At 46.6% G+C, this 18465-nt stretch overlaps 2 protein-coding genes across 10 annotated transcripts in view; one reads left to right on the top strand and one right to left on the bottom strand.

Moving 5' to 3' along the window:
- The window catches only part of SRR (serine racemase), a 17269-nt gene extending 16293 nt beyond the window's left edge, over positions 1-976 (bottom strand). The window contains exon 1 of one of the 6 annotated variants that reach the window (XM_017867034.1): positions 901-976. The gene's annotated coding sequence lies outside the window, so the exon portion shown is untranslated. Of the gene's footprint in view, positions 1-817 lie in introns of all 6 variants that reach the window. The other 5 variants (XM_017867050.1, XM_017867054.1, XM_017867014.1 and 2 more) reach the window with 5 other exon arrangements.
- Positions 977-1148: 172 nt separating this feature from the next.
- Positions 1149-18465, top strand: part of SMG6 (SMG6 nonsense mediated mRNA decay factor) — a 265269-nt gene continuing 247952 nt past the window's right edge. The window contains exons 1-7 of one of the 4 annotated variants that reach the window (XM_017866959.1): positions 1220-1285; positions 1764-1906; positions 4423-6181; positions 6718-6910; positions 7400-7510; positions 12766-12872; positions 13127-13205. In XM_017866959.1, coding sequence (XP_017722448.1) covers positions 4428-6181; positions 6718-6910; positions 7400-7510; positions 12766-12872; positions 13127-13205 — 2244 coding nt within the window. In that variant the 5' untranslated portion in view covers positions 1220-1285; positions 1764-1906; positions 4423-4427. Of the gene's footprint in view, positions 1286-1365; positions 1907-3676; positions 3830-4422; positions 6182-6717; positions 6911-7399; positions 7511-12765; positions 12873-13126; positions 13206-18465 lie in introns of those variants that run through there. The other 3 variants (XM_017866931.1, XM_017866949.1, XM_017866940.1) reach the window with 3 other exon arrangements.

Below are 18465 nucleotides of genomic sequence, written 5' to 3'. Positions count from 1 at the left end.
CCTCGTGATCCGCCCGTCTCGGCCTCCCAAAGTGCTGGGATTACAGGCTTGAGCCACCGCGCCCGGCCCCAAATCGACTTATATACCGCCTGATGTACTCCCTTCCACACGATTCCAACTATATCGTATGTATTTTTTAAAAGTCAGGGGGCGGCCGGGCACAGCGGCTCAGGCCTGTCATCCCAGCACTTTGGGAGGCCGAGGCGGGTGGATCACCTGAGGTCAGGAGTTCGAGACCAGCCTAGTGAAACCCCGTGTCTACAAAAAGTACAAAAATTGGCCGGGCTTGGTGTCGTGCACCTGTAATCCCAGCTACTAGGGAGGCTGAGGCAGGAGAATCGCTTGAATCCAGGAGGCGGAGGTTGCAGTGAGCCGAGATCGCGCCACTGCACTTCAGCCTGGGGGACAGAGCGAGGCTCCATCTCAAAAAAAAGAAAAAAGGTTTTGGGGATGAAAAAGGCTCTGGTAGGTACTTATCCACGGTGTCACCCTGGGCAATTTACTTCCGTTCTCTGGGATTCAGTTTCCTAACCTTAGGGAGGCTGAGGCGGGAGAATCGCTTGAACCCGGGAGGCGGAGTCTGCAGTGAGCCGAGATCGCGCCAATGCCCTCCAGCCTGGGCGACAGAGCGAGACTCCGCCTTAAAAAAAAAAAAAAAAAAAAGGGAATAGTAATAACTACTCTTAGCAGATCTTCAAGGTCCCAAGTAATGGCCCGCGGCGCTAGTCGGGGCCTGTGGCGGGCGAGCCTGGCCTAAGGTGTCCAGAGGAGCCCAGGCTGTGGGGTGTCTCTGTCAACCCGAGTCCCAGACTACTACCAGTGTCCTCGGTGATCACAACAGCAACGGCAGCCACCGCCGCAAACGCTCGCCCGGCCTGGTAAGGCCCAGCCTCGCCTCACCTCAGCTCCCCGCCGCCGCGCCTCCAGCTCCAGCCTTCGCGAGCCTCCCCGGCCGCACTTCTGCGCACGCGCAGCGCCCGCCCGCCCCGCCCAGGCTCGCGCTCCGGTCCCGCCCCTCTGGAATCGGCGTCGGGCGCTTTTCCTCCCAGCGCGGCCACCGTCGTTCGGCAAGGGAGGGCGGCAGGGGGCGGGGAAAGGCTGGGAGGTGGGCGAGCGCGCGCGCCGCCCGTCTGTGGTGGTTTCCTGGCTGCGCGCGGCGGTGGCGGAGTACCTACGGCTGTAGCAGCAGCCGCGAAGATGGCGGAAGGGCTGGAGCGTGTGCGGATCTCCGCGTCGGAGCTGCGCGGGATCCTGGCTACTCTGGCCCCGCAGGCCGGGAGCAGAGGTGAGTCGCGCCGCCCAGCTCCTGGGCCGGGCCTGCCCGCCCCGCCTCCCTCTCCTCCTCCCCTGCCTCCTCCCCGCTCGGCCTGCGGCTCCGGAGCCCCCGCCCCTTCCCCCGGCAGTAGGCGCTGGGGCCGCGGCGGACCCTCGCTGCCTTGCCTCTCCCGCGGGTCAGTGCGGGGTCGGGCTCGGCCAGTCCTGGCCGGCTCCGGAAGAGCCTGGCCCGAATTCCTGCCTCCACCCTCTTTTTCGCCGCGAAGGTGACTGTTCCCCTTTGCCCCAGCCCTCTCAGACCCGCCCGCGGATTCCCAGGCGTCGGGAGACACGGAAAGGAGTGGGGTCTGGTGGAGGCCCCGGGCGTGTCGCTCTCCAGGCCGCCCTCCGCGGGCCTGCCCCGGCCACCGCTTTAGCGTCGGAGAGAAGGATTTGGGGAGAAAGGTTGAACAGCCTGCGACTTCCTTGCTGAACTTTTCCCCCCCAAGACAGGCTTCCGAAAGCTGCGCCATTGGAGGGATCCGGGACCTCTGACTACTCGGGTTTGGCCCTGGCATGTGTGGGAGCAGTTTTTATTAGAGAGAATGCTCAGTTTGCAAGTTAATTTCAAGTCTCCAGCCACGTCAGGAAAGTAAGAAAGATTCTAAGTGTCTCACCTCCCCTGCGTTAGGCAATAAGAGTTGTGTAGAATGCTAGCTGTGATAGGTGGCTTCTCTAGGTTTGCGGCCAGTCTGTGAAATTGGTTTTTGTTTATTAACAGAATTGGATGGTTAAGGCTGTTTTCTCTCCCTGCTCTAGAAAGTTGTAGGAAGAGCTCTCCCCATCCCTCCTCCCCCCCCACCCCAAGTTACAGAATGCCGAGGGTGAGGTATTCTTGGGTTAAACTGCTTCATCTTCTTGGATACTTCATGAACCTGCCTTTTAAACTTCTGAAAATAGTGAAGCACTATCCTAAACCTGAGTCTCTTTTTTCAATAGTGAAACACTATCCTAAACCTCAGTCTCTTTTTTTCCCGTTTTGTTACATCTACAAAAAGTAAATGTACGTGCTGGAGCATATGATGCCTATGGGCTTGTTTGCATTTATATTTAGAGAGCAATACTAGGATTAAAAACTTTTTTATTGTTATTATTATTTTTCGAGACGGAGCCTCACTCTGTCGCCCAGGCTGGAGTACAGTGGTGCGATCTCAGCTCACTGCAACCTCCGCCTCCCGGGTTCACGCCGTTCTCCTGACAGCCTCCGAAATAGCTGGAACTACAGGCGCCCGCCACCACGCCCGGCTAATTTTTTGTATTTTTAGTAGAGACGGGGTTTCACCGTATTAGCCAGGATGGTCTTGATCTCCTGACCTCGTGATCCACCCGCCTCCTGACCTCGTGATCCACCCGCCTCCTGACCTCGTGATCCGCCTGTCTCGGCCTCCCAAAGTGCTGGGATTACAGGCGTGAGTCGCTGCGCCCGTCTATTGTTATTATTTTTTTGAGGTAGGATCTCACTCTTTTGTCCAGGCTGGAGTGCAGTGGAGGGATCTCAGCTCACTGTAGCCTCCACCTCCCGTGCTCAAGTGATCCTCCCACCTTAGCCTTCCCAGTAGCTGGAATTACAGACCTGCACCACAACACCTGGCTATTTTTTGTATATTTTATAGAGACAGGGTTTTGCCATGTTGCCCACGCTGATCTTGAACTCCTGGCCTCAAGCAGCCCTCCCGCCTCAGCCTCCCAAAGTGCTGGGATTATAGGCATGAGCCACTGCACCTGGCCTATGCTTGGATTTTATATAGCATTCCATTTGTGTACTTGATAATATTCTCACGAATTCTGTCACTTTTCCACTGAAATGTTTAGTGGTTACTTTTGACAATGGTAATAGATACTTTAAAAAAAAAAACAGATACTTGCTTGTTATACTTGTTATCTTGTTATACTTGCTGTTCAGTAAGTCCATGGAGCTCAGAGAGTGGTTTCTTTTTTTTTTTTTTTGAGCTGGAGTCTCTCGCTCTGTCGCCCAGCCTGGAGTGCAGTGGCCTGATCTGGGCTCATTGCAAGCTCCGCCTCCCGGGCTCACGCCGTACTCCTGCCTCAGCCTCCCGAGTAGCTGGGACTACAGGCACTCGCCACCATGCCCGGCTAATTTTTTGTGTTTTTAGTGGAGATGGGGTTTCTCCGTGTTAGCCAGGATGGTCTTGATCTGCTGACCTCATGATCTGCCCGCCTTAGCCTCCCAAAGTGCTGGGAATACAGGCATGAGCCACCGCGCCCGGCCGAGAGTGGTTTCTAAGGTCCTGTATTATTCTTAATTCTTGAGTTCCCAGTTCTTGGTATTTTGAGAGTATGTCACAATCTTTCCATCAGCATCCAGGGAAAGTTCCCTTATGGAACTTTTTTCTAATCATAATTCCATCATCACAGTAGCAGTTAGTGTCAGTATTCTAGTACGATAGTCTGAGCAGTAGTTTGGTAACTCTGCGAGCTACTCTCAGTGAGTTGGTGAGGATGGGTGAAGTTGAAGAATGTGGAAGGAACTGCTTACTGTTTAATTTACCAGCAGGTATGTTATTTGGTAATTGATATCCTGAAGAAAAGAATTGTCCTGGTCAAGTTTAAAGACGAGAGTCGCATTTTTTTTCTCCAGAGATATCAAGGACTGATGATTGTTATAATACCCCCCTTTTTCTCCTTTTTTACTTTTTTCCCCTGCTGTTATGTTAGAAGAACTTAGCCACCCAGGAAAAAAGTTAAAGGCAGAAGAAAAAGCTGAGGTGGATTCATAGGCTCTATATGAAAAGGTTATAGAGATCTTTTGTTCTGACAATAATGAGGTAGTTTGGGGTCTTGGATTTCTGAATATGACTGGGGTAACACATAAGGAGATGGGTTTCCCCCATTTCCCTCACCCAAGTGTAGGTAGCACCAACACAATTAGGTCCTTAGCCTTGTGAATTGTTGAACAAGTGTTGTAAACTCAGAATTTCTGCTTCTACAGAAATGTCCTTCCTTACCTACCAGTATTAGCATTTGGATGTGTAATTCTTGCTTGACTTTTTTTTGGTTACTTAACCAGAATGACAGTCTTTCCCCCTCCTTCCTTCTTTATTCTTATCTTCTACCTTTCCCTCCCAAACTCTCTCCCTGACATAACAGAAAACATGAAGGAATTAAAGGAGGCCAGGCCGCGCAAAGATAACAGGCGTCCAGATCTGGAAATCTATAAGCCTGGCCTTTCTCGGCTAAGGAACAAGCCCAAAATCAAGGAACTCTCTGGGAATGAGGAATTCAAAGATGAAATTGTTAATGACCGAGATTCCTCTGCTGTTGAAAATGGTACTCAGCCCATTAAAGATGTCTGTAAGGAACTGAACAACCAACAACAGAATGGTCCTATAGACCCAGAAAATAATCGGGGACAAGAATCCTTTCCTAGGACTGCTGGACAAGAGGATCGTAGTCTAAAAATTATCAAAAGAACAAAGAAACCAGACCTGCAGATCTATCAGCCTGGACGACGTTTGCAGACTGTTAGCAAAGAATCAGCCAGTCGGGTGGAGGAGGAAGAAATCCTCAACCAGGTAGAGCAACTGAGAGTAGAGGAAGATGAGTGTAGGGGAAATGCTGCGAAAGAGGAAGCTGTGAATAAACCAGACAGGGCTGAGACAGAAAAGAACCCAGGTGGTGAAAGAGTAAGGGCTGCAAAGGGAGAAAAAGGAAAGAGGATTGAAAAAGGGGAGGGGATGAGGAAAACCAATGATGACCCGGCCCAGGGGAAGCCAGGTTCTGCAAAGCGCTACTCCCGGTCAGACAAACGAAGGAATCGCTACCGCACGTGCAGTACCAGCTCAGCTGGCAGCAACAACAGCGCTGAGGGAGCTGGCCTGACTGATAATGGATGTCGCCGCCGCCGACAGGATAGGACCAAGGAGAGGCCACGACTGAAGAAGCAAGTGTCTGTGTCCTCAACCGATTCCTTAGATGAGGACAGAATTGATGAGCCTGATGGATTAGGACCCAGGAGAAGTTCAGAAAGGAAGAAGCATTTGGAAAGAAACTGGTCTGGCCGTGGGGAGGGTGAGCAGAAAAGTAATGGTAAAGAAAATCGAGGCACTCTTCGTGTCACTTTTGATGCAGAAGCCATGAACAAAGAGTCTCCCATGGTGAAGTCAGCCAGGGATGATGTGGATAGAGGAAAGCCTGACAAAAGCTTGAGCAGTGGGGGCAAAGGCTCTGAGAAGCAGGAGTCCAGAAACCCGAAACAAGAACTTCGGGGTCGTGGGCGTGGCATTCTGATTCTGCCTGCGCATACCACCCTGTCTGTCAATTCGGCAGGTTCTCCAGAGTCCGCACCTTTGGGGCCTCGGCTTTTGTTTGGATCTGGTGGTAAGGGACCTCGGAGTTGGGGCCGTGGAGGCACCACACGCCGGTTGTGGGACCCCAACAATCCTGATCAGAAACCTGCTCTGAAGACTCAGGCGCCCCAGCTGCATTTCTTGGACACCGATGATGAAGTCAGTCCTACGTCTTGGGGTGACTCACGCCAGGCTCAAGCATCTTATTATAAGTTTCAAAACTCTGACAACCCCTATTATTACCCCCGGACACCAGGCCCTGCCTCCCAGTATCCCTATACGGGTTATAACCCTCTGCAGTACCCAGTGGGCCCTGCAAATGGTGTGTACCCAGGGCCTTACTACCCAGGCTACCCGACTCCGTCAGGACAGTATGTATGTAGCCCTCTACCTGCCAGCACCATGAGTCCCGAGGAGGTGGAGCAGCACATGAGGAACCTGCAGCAACAGGAGCTGCACAGGCTTCTCCGGGTGGCTGACAACCAGGAGCTGCAGCTCAGCAACCTGCTCTCCAGGGACCGCATCAGTCCGGAGGGCCTGGAGAAGATGGCGCAACTCAGGTATGATGTGTTCTATTCTGGCTGGAGGGAAATGGGGATCAGCTGGAGGTGTATAAATTCCTATGGCTGAGGAAGGTAGAAACTTTTTAGCTGAGCTTCTGGGTATTATCTCCTTTTCCCTTTGTAAGGGAAGGGCAGTTGGAAACAGAAGTTTTATTTTCTAGTCTTAGAAATGATTATGCATCCTACTTTTTCTTTTAGAAAAAATTATCTTTAAGGGATCATGGAATCTTGAAATGTAAAAAGACTTTCTAGAATGCCAAGAAATGAACAGCGTATAGCTTGCAGTGAAGATCTTACTTCAGTTGTTAAATTTAGGTGAAGACATATGGGGAAAAACTATTTTCCTAGACACAAGTATCTTTAGAAGGACATTCTGCTCTGCAGAGTGGAAACCAGAGAGAGTAGTATGCCTACCTGGTCACATTTTTGATTTCCTGCCAAGGGAGGTGGTTAATTTGCAGGAATCTCAAAACTTGGGTCTAGCTCTTTCTATGGTGTATTTGGAGCTGGAAGTTGCATGTATTTTATTCCAGAGCTGAACTACTGCAGCTATATGAGCGCTGTATTCTATTAGATATTGAATTCTCTGATAATCAGAATGTGGATCAGATCCTGTGGAAGAATGCTTTCTATCAGGTGATTGAGAAATTCAGGCAACTTGTCAAGGATCCGAATGTTGAGAACCCAGAACAGATTCGGAACAGACTTTTGGAGCTCTTGGATGAGGTAAACTGTCATCTTTTTGTCCTCAGGGTAAAGGCTTCAGCATTCTGTAGTTATGATGGATTTTTACTACCTGAAATACCATCTTTTAGAACAGAATATTGACCAAAAAAACCATGCCCTTTTCTTGGGTTCTGAGCCTACTCTACTCCAGTTGCTTCCTTGGGACTGTAAATTACTGACAATTGGAGTTTTGAGGTTGAAAGCTTTCTGAATGCATTGGCCTAAAAGAGAGAATGAGAATGTGTATATATGTGTTTGTGTTTGTGTGGAGAGAATGTGTGTGTGTTCATGTGTTCATATCTTTGAAGAAGGCTTAGACTGAATTTGTCCTGTGCTCAAATTGGTGGCCACTAAATATTGTGCATGCCTCCCTTTTCATAGGATGTCTGAACATTAGCAGAACTGTGAAAGGGTTGTCTGCCCCGGTTTTTGGTGGATAGGTTGGATCAGAATAGGTTGATTCAGTAATTTCTTTTTTTCTTTTTATAGGGTAGTGACTTCTTTGATAGTTTGCTTCAGAAGCTGCAGGTTACTTACAAGTTCAAACTGGAAGACTACATGGATGGTCTTGCCATTCGCAGCAAGCCATTACGCAAGACAGTAAGCTACCTTCTTTATTTATCTTAAATTTTCATTCATTTAGTAAGCATTTATCTAGTGTTAGTTATGTGCTAGACACTCTACTGGGTGTTGAGGATAAAAGAATGAAAGGTATAGTTCAGTGCAGGGCAGATAGATTAAACCAACAGTTGTAGTGTCGTGTGTACTATGGTAGTGGCATATAGCAGTGCTCCCCAGCCTGCCTTCTTTCTTTCTTTCTTTTTTTTTTTCCCCTTTTTTGAGATGGAGTTTCATTCTTGTCACCCAGGCTGGAGTGCAGTGGTGTGATCTCGGCTCACTGCAACCTGCAACCTCTGCCTCCCAGGTTTAAGCAGTTCTCCTGTGTTAGTCTCCCGAGTAGCTGGGATTACAGGTGCCCACCGCCAAGCCTGGCTAATTTTTGTATGTTTTATAGGACGAGGTTTCATCATGTTGCCCAGGCTGGTCTTGAACTTCTGACCTTTGGTGATCCACCCACCTCGGCCTCCCAAAGTGCTGAGATTGCAGGCATGAGCCCCTGGGCCTGGCCAGTCTCTGGCCTTTTTGGTGCTGGGGACTGGTTTTGTGGAAGACAGTTTTTCCATGGACAGGGATGTAGGGGCATTAGATTCTCATAAAGAGTGCACAGCCTATGTCCCTCACATGCTTAGTTCGCAATAGGGTTTGCGCACCTGTGAGAACTAATACCACCGTTGATCTGACAGGAGGTAGGGTTCAGGTGGTGTGGCTGGTAGTCCAGGGGAGTGGCTGTAAAGGAAGAGATTGATTCAGGTTTGGATATGTTTATGTGCTAGCCTGCCCACCGCTCAGACCAGAGACTGGTACCAGTCCGCAGCCTGAGGGTTGGGGACCCCAGTATAGAGTGTTGAAGGGCCATAGAGAGAAGTGAATCTAACTTAGCCTGGTGGGGCCAAGGAAGGCTTCTTGGAGATTGTCAAGCTGAGTTTTGAAACATGACTAGGAGTTTGCAGGTGGGAGGAGCAGTTTGGATAGAGGGTCCAGCAAAAGAGAAACAGGCATTGTTGGCAAAGTGCAGGAAGTTCAGTGTGCTGGTGTTTGTAGTGTGAAGGGGCTATTGCCGGTGGAAGAGCTAACGAAGGGGAAAGTGACTGGGTCGTAAGCTCTCATCTGCTGTGCCAAAGAGTTTGGACTTCATTCTGAAAGCTCCGCGGAACCATTAATTGCTTTTTTAGTAAATGGATAAGATAGGTTTGTTCTTAGAACTGGTCACTTGGGCAGATTGGTGAGTTTGGGTGGGAGTTGGACGAGAGTGGAGATAGAGGAGTCAGGTTGTAGGTCTGAACTCAGATAGAGGTCGTGGAGATGGGAAAGAGAAGACAGATTGGAAAGAAAAGAAATAGAATGGAAGTGTTGACTGATTTGGTATGAGGGATGGATGAGATTGGAGGCATGGAGAGTCTGAATCATCTCCCAGCTGGTAGTCCAGGGGAATGGCTGTAAAGCAAGAGACTGATTCAGGTTTGGATATGTTTAGGTGGAAGTGTATGTGTTGCAGGAATTTGAACAAATGAATATTGTGGTCTCTCTGGAGGTCAGGAGAAAGCTGGGCTGGTGTTATAGATTCATGAGTCATCATGATATAGGTGATGGTTGAAGCGAAAGTTGGGGTACTGGGAAGACTGGCAAGAGATGGGGGTTACATTTCAAGGTGGGGGTAGGTAAAATTGTCAAGTGCAATGGAGCTGTCAAATGATAAGATTACTAAAAAGTGTCCATTGGATTGGATGAACTTATCAAGAGTTAATTTAGTTGGGGAGACTGGAAGCCAGATTGTAGTGAAGAGAGATAAAGCAGTAGAGACTGCGAGAGAGTAATGTAGACCATTCTTTTAAGCATCTTGGCTGTGAAGGCAAGGAGGGAAGACAGCTGAAAGAACATAGGGTTCTAAGAGAAGAATTTTTTCTTCTTTGTTTTTCGTTTTTTTTTTTTTTTTTCCGCTTCTGTACCATGCCTGGCCAGTTTTTGTTTTACGATAGGAAACTTGAGCATATTTAGGAAGAGGTTAGAGATTCATTACAGAAAGCAGTGTGATTTATGGAGCAGAGGCTTCCTCTTGCCTTTTTGCTCCTTATGATAAATTACTGCATACAAGCTTTCTTACTGATGGACAAATGTTTTTGGCTGGGCGCAGTGGCTCATTCCTTAATCCCAGCCCTTTGGGAGGCCAAGGCAGGCAGATCACCTGAGGTCAGGGGTTTGAGACAAGCCTGGCCCAACATGGCAAAACCCCATCTCTACTAAAAATTCAAAAATTAGCCAGGTGTGGTGGTGCATGCCTATAGTGCCAGCTACTCAGGAGGCTGAGACAGGGGAATCGCTTAAACCCAGGAGGCAGTGGTTGCAGTGAGCCAAGACTGCGTTATTGCACTCTAGCCTGGGCAACAAAGTAAGACTCTATCGCAAAAAAAAAAAAAAAAAAAAAATGTTTATTGAGTTCCTCTTACATACTTGGTGACATTTTAGGCAGAGGCAATTCAGTGCAGATTGAAAAAAATTTACAACGTGCTCCTGTTTCTTGGAGTTTAGTGTTTGATTGGGGGTGAGTGCAGACATTGGATGAGTAATTGCTGATGCAGTGACTTTCGCCAAAGATGTTGGGGGTGTATACTGTAAAGGGTTAACCTAGTTTTAAAGAATCCTGGGAGACTGAGAAAATCATAGTTAAACTAAGACTGAAGGCCAGAAACATCAGCCAGGTGAAGGTGTGTGTGAAAATGCAAGGAGAGGAGCATTCTAGGGGAAGAGGACGATATACTTAAAGGCCCTGAAGTGGAAAACAGCATGGTGTGTTAGGGGAACTCAGGAGTCTGTCTGTTTGAGGTACAGAGAGTGACCGGGAACGTGGTGCTGATGAGGTAAGCAGAGGCTCAATTGTCCAGGACTTCATGCTGAGGATAAAGAGCCTTTGAAAGAATTTTTTTTTTTTTTTGAGACGGAGTCTTGCTCTGTCACCCGGGCTGGAGTGCAGTGGCCGGCTCTCAGCTCACTGCAAGCTCCGCCTCCCGGGTTATCGCCCTTCTCCTGCCTCAGCCTCCGGAGTAGGTGGGACTACAGGCGCCCGCCACCTCGCCCGACTAGTTTTTTTTGTATTTTTAGTAGAGACGGGGTTTCACCGGGTTAGCCAGAATGGTCTTGATCTCCTGACCTCGTGATCCGCCCGTCTCGGCCTCCCAAAGTGCTGGGATTACAGGCTTGAGCCACCGTGCCCGGCCAGAATTTTTTTTTTTTGGAGACCGAGTCTCGCTTTGTCGCCCAGGCTGGAGTGCAGTGGCGTGATCTCGGCTCACTGCAAGCTCCGCCTCCTGGGTTCAGCCATTTTCCTGCCTCAGCCTCCCGAGTAGCTGGGACTACAGGTGCCTGCCACTGCGCCCAGCTAATTTTTTGTATTTTTAGTAGAGTCGAGGTTTCACCGTGTTAGCCGGGATGGTCTTGATCTCCTTACCTCGTGATCCGCCCGCCTCGGCCTCCCAAAGTGCTGGGATTACAGGTGTGAGCCATTGCACCCGGCCAAAATAATTTGTTTTGTTTTGTTTTTCTCTCTTACCAAGATGACAAAGTGGATGTAGTATGGNTTTTTTTTTTTTGGAGACCGAGTCTCGCTTTGTCGCCCAGGCTGGAGTGCAGTGGCGTGATCTCGGCTCACTGCAAGCTCCGCCTCCTGGGTTCAGCCATTTTCCTGCCTCAGCCTCCCGAGTAGCTGGGACTACAGGTGCCTGCCACTGCGCCCAGCTAATTTTTTGTATTTTAGTAGAGTCGAGGTTTCACCGTGTTAGCCGGGATGGTCTTGATCTCCTTACCTCGTGATCCGCCCGCCTCGGCCTCCCAAAGTGCTGGGATTACAGGTGTGAGCCATTGCACCCGGCCAAAATAATTTGTTTTGTTTTGTTTTTCTCTCTTACCAAGATGACAAAGTGGATGTAGTATGGAGGCATAATCAGTTCTCTTTGTGCTTTATCAGTTAAATATGGAGGATTCTTAACACCTTTGGGGATGTTCATTCATAGAATTTGTGGAATAGTTAGGATTTAGGGGGTATGTGATATGTAGTGATATGTAACTTTGCTGAGGTACAAATTTGAGTTATGTGCTAGGTAGGAGGTTAATGTGCAGTAGCTAGTTTGCTTAGTGAGTGTGCCTTCCTGAGGGGTCAGTATCTCCTTCTCAATGAAGCTTTGTTCTTTGTTCAGTGATACGTTAATTTCTTCCGTGTGCAGTGGAGTGGATTATATTGTGTGCTGTGAAGTGGTGTTCCTTAGGGAGATATTTTCGTGGGCACATGTCTTGGGATTGGTTTACTCTGTTTTCTGAGTGACAGATGCCAAGCCTATCAGTGAGAAAACATACAGTACTGCACAGTGTGGCATGTTGTTAATGTTTGATAAAACGATTACTTGTTTTAGGCGAAGATAATGTAATGCCGTGGTACAATTCTGTGATATTAACAGTTTGAAGAAAGACTGTAATGATGGCAAAAAAAGAATAAGGTGGCTGGGCATGATGGCTCACGCCTGTAATCCCAGCACTTTGGGAGGCTGAGGCAGGCAGATCACTTGAGGCCAGGAGTTTGAGACAAGCCTGGGCAACATGGTGAAACCCTGTCTCTATTAAAAATACAAAAATTAGCTGGGCATGGTGGTGCATGCCTGTCATCCCAGTACTCAGGAGGCTGAGGCACAAGAATCACTTGGGCTCAGGAGGTGGAGGTTGCAGTGAGCCGAGATCGCGCCACTATACTCCAGCCTGGGCAACAGAGTGAGACTCTGTCTCAGAAATTATTAGGGGGAGAAAAAAGAACAGAGTAAACAATTGTCTTCATATTTGTATGTCTCTTTGTAGTTTATAAAATATTTTTACATGTATTTCCTCCAGCTACCCTATAGAGTAGTTATTTTTACATTCAGATGAAGAAACTGAGTCCCAGAGCATCTCAGAGACTTCCTTGAGATCAAACACTATTCCATAGAGTCAGGTCTCCTGACTACTGATATCGAAATGTTTTCTTTCATTTCATTTGGCTAGGACTCAAGAATCTCCCTTTCTCTTTCTCAGTAAATTTTGTATCACACTGCTGACTGTCTTTTTGGTAGTCAGGTTTAGGCTGAAAACTTTATACTTTGTGGAGGACTGCTAGTGCCTTACCAGTGCTACATTGTCATTTTCACCCCATCCCTATCCTTTGAGGGTTGAAGTTAGTGTTTCTTGGCTTTTCTACTAACTGATTGTTTTTCCTAAAGGTAAAGTATGCCTTGATCAGTGCCCAGCGATGTATGATATGCCAAGGAGATATTGCTAGGTACCGGGAGCAAGCCAATGATACCGCAAACTATGGGAAAGCTCGCAGGTACTTTTACCTCCACTTCATTATTTCTCTTCCCTGTGTGGCTCTAAGCTAAGCCTTACTAAGAGCCCTAGGCCACTCAAGCTGCCTCCCTATGGGTTTTCTACAGGTGTCCCTATTGGTCCCTGTAGTCATGCCTTACCTCTCCAGGGTTACATCTAACACTGTACTTTATGTCTTAAGTATTAGGGCTATCAGGATGAATTGGGAAAAAGCTAATCTGGAACTAGCATTTTCTTACTGTTTTTCTGTTCTAGTTGGTACCTGAAGGCCCAGCACATTGCTCCCAAGAATGGACGCCCCTATAACCAGTTGGCTTTGCTGGCAGTGTATACGGTAAGAAATCCTGTGGACAGGGGAAGTGCTTTGCAGGAGGTATCTTACAATATGGAGTTTGATAATATCAGTTCCTGGCGCTTCATTTCATCTCATCACTGTAGCCCAAAGAATATCCCCTCAAACTCCTTTCATTACAATTGCTCTCAGAATTAAGTTGTCAGGGATTCCTCACTGCACTTAACTCTGTACTTTATCTATCCACTTACCACTGCACTTAAATTCCTAAGGGAATGCTTATGCTCCAGCTAAACACCATTCTTTGTTTCTGACCAGAGCTTCTGCTCTGAATTTTGTCTTGATTCTCTTCCCTTTCTGTTGAACTAGACAACTCATTCTATAAGAAAAATAAGGCTTACTTCTCTCCTTAAAATTTGCACCTAGCTCTGAGTAGTCAGATCTTTGCTTCCTTTCCCCAGATCCTGTTACTTCTTTTAACTTTTTATCTAAGGTGCCTCTGTAGCAGAAGCACAGTGAGCACCAGATTGTACTTCTCTAGGTCTAATCATTGTGCTCTCAGTGTGTCTCTAATGGAGAAGCAGGCCTTGGGAGCTGAGAGGGCTCCTAGGGAGAAAGCTGAATTCAAGGGGGAAAGTGGGGATCAGTGGTAGGTACCAGAGGTTCGATCGAAAGAAGCAGATAAGATGCTCGTTTGGTAAGGAGAAAATTTTCTTTTCTTTTTTTTTTTTTTTAGAGAGGCAGGGTTTTGCTCTGTCACCCAGGCTGGAGTGCAGGTGATCCTCCTGCCTCCGCCTCCCGAGTAACTGGGACTACAGGCACATTCTACTGCACCCAGATAACAAAAAACATTTTTTTCTAGAGACAGGGTATCGCTTTGTCTCTACAGGCTGGCCTCGAACGCCTGGGCCCGAGTGATCATCCAGCCTCAGCCTCCCAAGAAAATTCTTAATAATTATGGGTTGAAATAGTTGATTAAGTAATGTGGTTTACTGAAATACTTCTTTCAGAATTTGTTGAATCTCTCTTTTCTGTTTTTACCTCTGTCTTATTCTCTGTGATGGGTTTATGTGATTTTTTTTCCCGCCCCTCTTTGCGGTGTTATTTTTTCTTCCCCTTTTCTCTATATCCATCTTTTCCTCATTCCTTCATTGTTTATTGAACGAAATGTTAATTAGAAAATACAATTAACCATCACCTTTATCTAGTGTCAGAACATTGTCATCACCCCAAAGGAGACCTCATACCTACGCTTTCCATCCCTGCATCCCCTCAGCCCCTGACAGCCACTCGTCTGATTTCTGTCTCTGTATCTGTACCTATTCTGGATGTCTCATATAAATGGGATCATATAACGTATGACTTATTGCAGTTCTCTAATGATACACGATGTTGAGCATCTTTTCATATGCTTCCCATCTACATATCTTATTCAGTGAGATGTTCAGATCTTTTGCCCCACCCCCACTTTCTTGCCCATTTTTACAATTGAATTTTTTCCCTTATTTAAGAGTTCTTTGTATATTTTAGTTACAAGTCCTTTATCAGGTATGTGTTTTGTGTCTGTTTTCTTCCAGACAATGGCTTGTCTTTGCATTCTTCAGCAGTGTCTTTTGCAGAGCAGAAGTTTTAAATTTTAATGAAATCCATCTTGTCAGTTATTTCTTTCATGGGTTATGCTTCTGGTGTTTTATTTAAGAAGTTGTCTTCAAACCCATGGCTAACTTAATGTTGTGTTACTTTCTAGGAGTTGTATAGTTTTATGTTTTACATTTAGGTCTGTAATACATTTTGAGTTAATTTTTGTGAAGTGTAAGGCTCATGTATAGATGTATTGATGCGGGTGGATATACAGTTGTTCTAGCACCATTTGTTGAAATGACTATCCTTAAGGCCGGGCGTGGTGGCTCAAGCCTGTAATCCCAGCACTTTGGGAGGCCGAGACGGGCGGGCGGATCACGAGGTCAGGAGATCGAGACCATCCTGGCTAACACGGTGAAACCCCGTCTCTACTAAAAATACAAAAAAAACTAGCCAGGCAACGTCGCGAGCGCCTGTAGTCCCAGCTACTAGGGAGGCTGAGCCAGGAGAATGGCGTAAACCCGGGAGGCGGAGCTTGCAGTGAGCTGAGATCCGGCCACTGCACTCCAGCCCGGGCGACAGAGCGAGACTGTGTCAAAAAAAAAAAAAAAAAGAAATGACTATCCTTTCACCTTTGAATTGCCTTTGCTCCTTTGTCAAAGACCAGCTGACTATATTTGCATGAGTTTATTTCTGGCCTCTCTGTTCCCATTGATCTATTTGTTTGTTCTTTGCTTAGTACCACACTGTCTTGGTTCCTGTAACTTTATTTATGTCCTGAAGTACAGTAATGTCAGTCTTCCACCTTTGTTTTTCAGTATTGTATTGGCTATTCTGGATCTTTTGCCTTCCCATGTAAACTGGAGAATCATTTTGTTGATATCCACAAACCTAGTGCGTATTAAGTGATAACTCATTGTGGTTTCTTGCTGGATTCTCCTAGCAACTAATGATGTGCATCTTTTCATGTGCTGATTTGCTGTTGGGAGACACATCTGTTCACTTTCATTGCTAATTGAGAAAAGTTTTAATTATATATGTATATATATGTAAGTAATAATAATAATTATTATTTTTTTGAGATGGAGCCTCGCGCTGTTGCCCAGGCCGGAGTGCAGTGCTGTAGTTGTCTCGACTTACTGTAACCTCCGCCTCCTGGGTTCAAGCTATTCTCCTGCCTCAGTCTCCAGGGTAGCTGGGATTACGGGTGCATACCACCACCCCCTGCTATTTTTTTTTGTATATTTAGTAGAGATGGGGTTTCATCATGTTGGTCAGGCTAGTCTTGAACTCCTGACCTCAAGTGATCCACCTACCTCAGCCTCACACTGGAATTATATGCGTGAGCCATCGCACCTGGCAATTTAAAAATTTTAATTGTAAAATACTCATGAAATTTATCCTCTTACCCATATATACGTGTGTGTATATATATTTAAGAGATAGGATCGCACTCTGTCACCTAGGCTGTAGTGCAGTGACACAATCATAGCTCACCGCAGTCTCGACTTCCTGGGTTCAGGTGATCCTCCTGCCTTAGCTTCCTGATTAGCTGAGACTACGGGCACACACCACCATACCCAGGTAATTGTTTTGTATAGACAGGATCTCATTCCGTTGCCCAGGCAGGTCTTGGAACTCCTGGCCTCAAGTGATCCTCTTGCCTTGGCCTCCCAAACTGCTGAGATTATAGGCATGAGCCGTTGCTCCCAGTCATTTACTTTTTTTTTTTTTTGAGGCAGGGTCTCACTTTGTCACCCAGGCTGGAATTTGGTGGCATGACCTCAGCTCACTGTAGCCTTGACCTCCCAGGTTCGAGCTATTCTCCTGCCTCAGCCCCCCAAGTAGCTGCAACTACAGGTGCCTGCCACCACACCTGGCTCATTTTTGTATTTTTTGTAGAGATGGGGTTTCGCCATGTTATCCAAGCTGGTCTCGAACTCCTGAGCTCCTCAGTGATCTGCCCACCTCAGCCTCTCAGAGTGCTAGGATACAGGTGTGAGCCACCAGCTCTGCCTATCTTACCCACTTTTTTTTTTTTTTTTGGAAAGAGGGTCTCTGTCACCCAGGCTGGAGTGCAGTGGCCTGATCTTGGCTCACTACAACCACCCCCTCCCAGGCTCAAGTGATCTTCCCACCCCAGCCTCCCGACCACAGGCACATGCCACCCCACTTGGCTAAATTTTTTGTGTTTATGGTAGAGATGGCGTTTCACTATGTTGCTCAGGGTGGTCTTGAACTCCTGACTTCAAGCTAGCCACCTGCCTCCGCCTCCCAAAGTGCTGGGATTATAGGCATGAGCCACTGCTCCCGGGCTGTCTTGCTCTTTTTCTTTTTTTGAGATGGAGTCTCACTCTGTGGCCCAGGCTGGAGTGCAGTGGCGCGATCTTGGCTCACTGCCACCTCCACATCCCGGGTTCAAGTGATTCTCCTGTCTCAGCTTCCTAAGTAGCTGGGACCACAGGCTCATACCACCACACCTGGCTAATTTTTGTATTTTTAATGGAGATGGGGTTTCGCCATGTTGGCCAGGCTGGTCTTGAACTCCAGACCTCAGGTGATCCACCCACCTTGGCCTCCAAAAGTGCTGGCATTACAGGCGTGAGACACCATGCCCGGCCTGTCTTACCCATTTTTAGGTGTAGCTTCAGTAGCATTAAGTACATTCATTTTGTAGTGCAACCAGTCTCCAGAATGCTCTTCATTTTACAGAACTGAAACTGCGTATCTATTAAATAACATCTCCCCCTTCTCTCTTCCCATAACCTCTGCAACTACCCTTCTGCTTGCTGTTACTATGAATTTGGCTACTCTAGGTACCTCATGTAAGTGGAATTATGCAGTATTTGTTCTTTTGTGACTGGGTTATTTCACTTAGCTTAGGTCCTCAAGGTTCATCTATGTTGTAGCATGTGTCAGAATTTCCTCCTTTTGGAGGGTGAATTATATTTCATTGTGTATATATACCACATTTTATATGTACATTCACCCATTGGTGGATACTTGTATTGCTTCCATCTGTTGGCTATTGTGAATAATGCCACAGTGAACATGGGTGTTCAAATAAAATCTCTTCAATACACTGCTTCCAATTCTTCTGGGTATGTAGCCAGAAAACGAATTACTAGATCATTTGGTAATTCTCATTTTAGTTTTTTAGAACAACCATATTGTTTTCCATAGCAGCTACACCATTTTATATTCCAACCTATAGCACGCAAGGCTTCTGATTTCTCCACTTTCTTGCCAACACTTGTTGTTTTCTGCTTTTCTGATAGTAGCCATTGTAATGGTGGTGAGGTGATATCACATTATGTTTTTAATTTGTTTCCCTAGTGATTAGCATTTTTTCATATGCACATTGGTCATTTGCATATCATATTTCAAGTCCTTTGTCCATTTAAAAATTGTTATTTTTTGTGTTGTGAAGATGTATGAGTTATTTATATATTCTGGATGCTAGACCTTTATTAGATATATAATTTGCAAACATTTTCTTCCATTTTGTGGATTGTCTTTTCATTGTCTTGAGAATATCCTTTGATGCACAAGTGTTTTTTATTTTTGTTGAAGTCCAGTTTATCTTTTTTTCTTTTGTTCCTTGCACTTTCGATGTCATAGCTATGAAACCATTACCAAATCCAAGGTTTAGAAAATTTACCTCTTTATTTTCTTCTAAGAGTTTTAGACTTTTACTTCTTTTTTTTTTTTTTTTTTTTTT

The sequence above is a fragment of the Rhinopithecus bieti genome, unplaced genomic scaffold, assembly GCF_001698545.2.
Source record: "Rhinopithecus bieti isolate Rb0 unplaced genomic scaffold, ASM169854v2 scaffold_22, whole genome shotgun sequence".
Classification (NCBI taxonomy): domain Eukaryota; kingdom Metazoa; phylum Chordata; class Mammalia; order Primates; family Cercopithecidae; genus Rhinopithecus; species Rhinopithecus bieti.
This window is presented reverse-complemented; position numbering and strand designations above follow the sequence as displayed.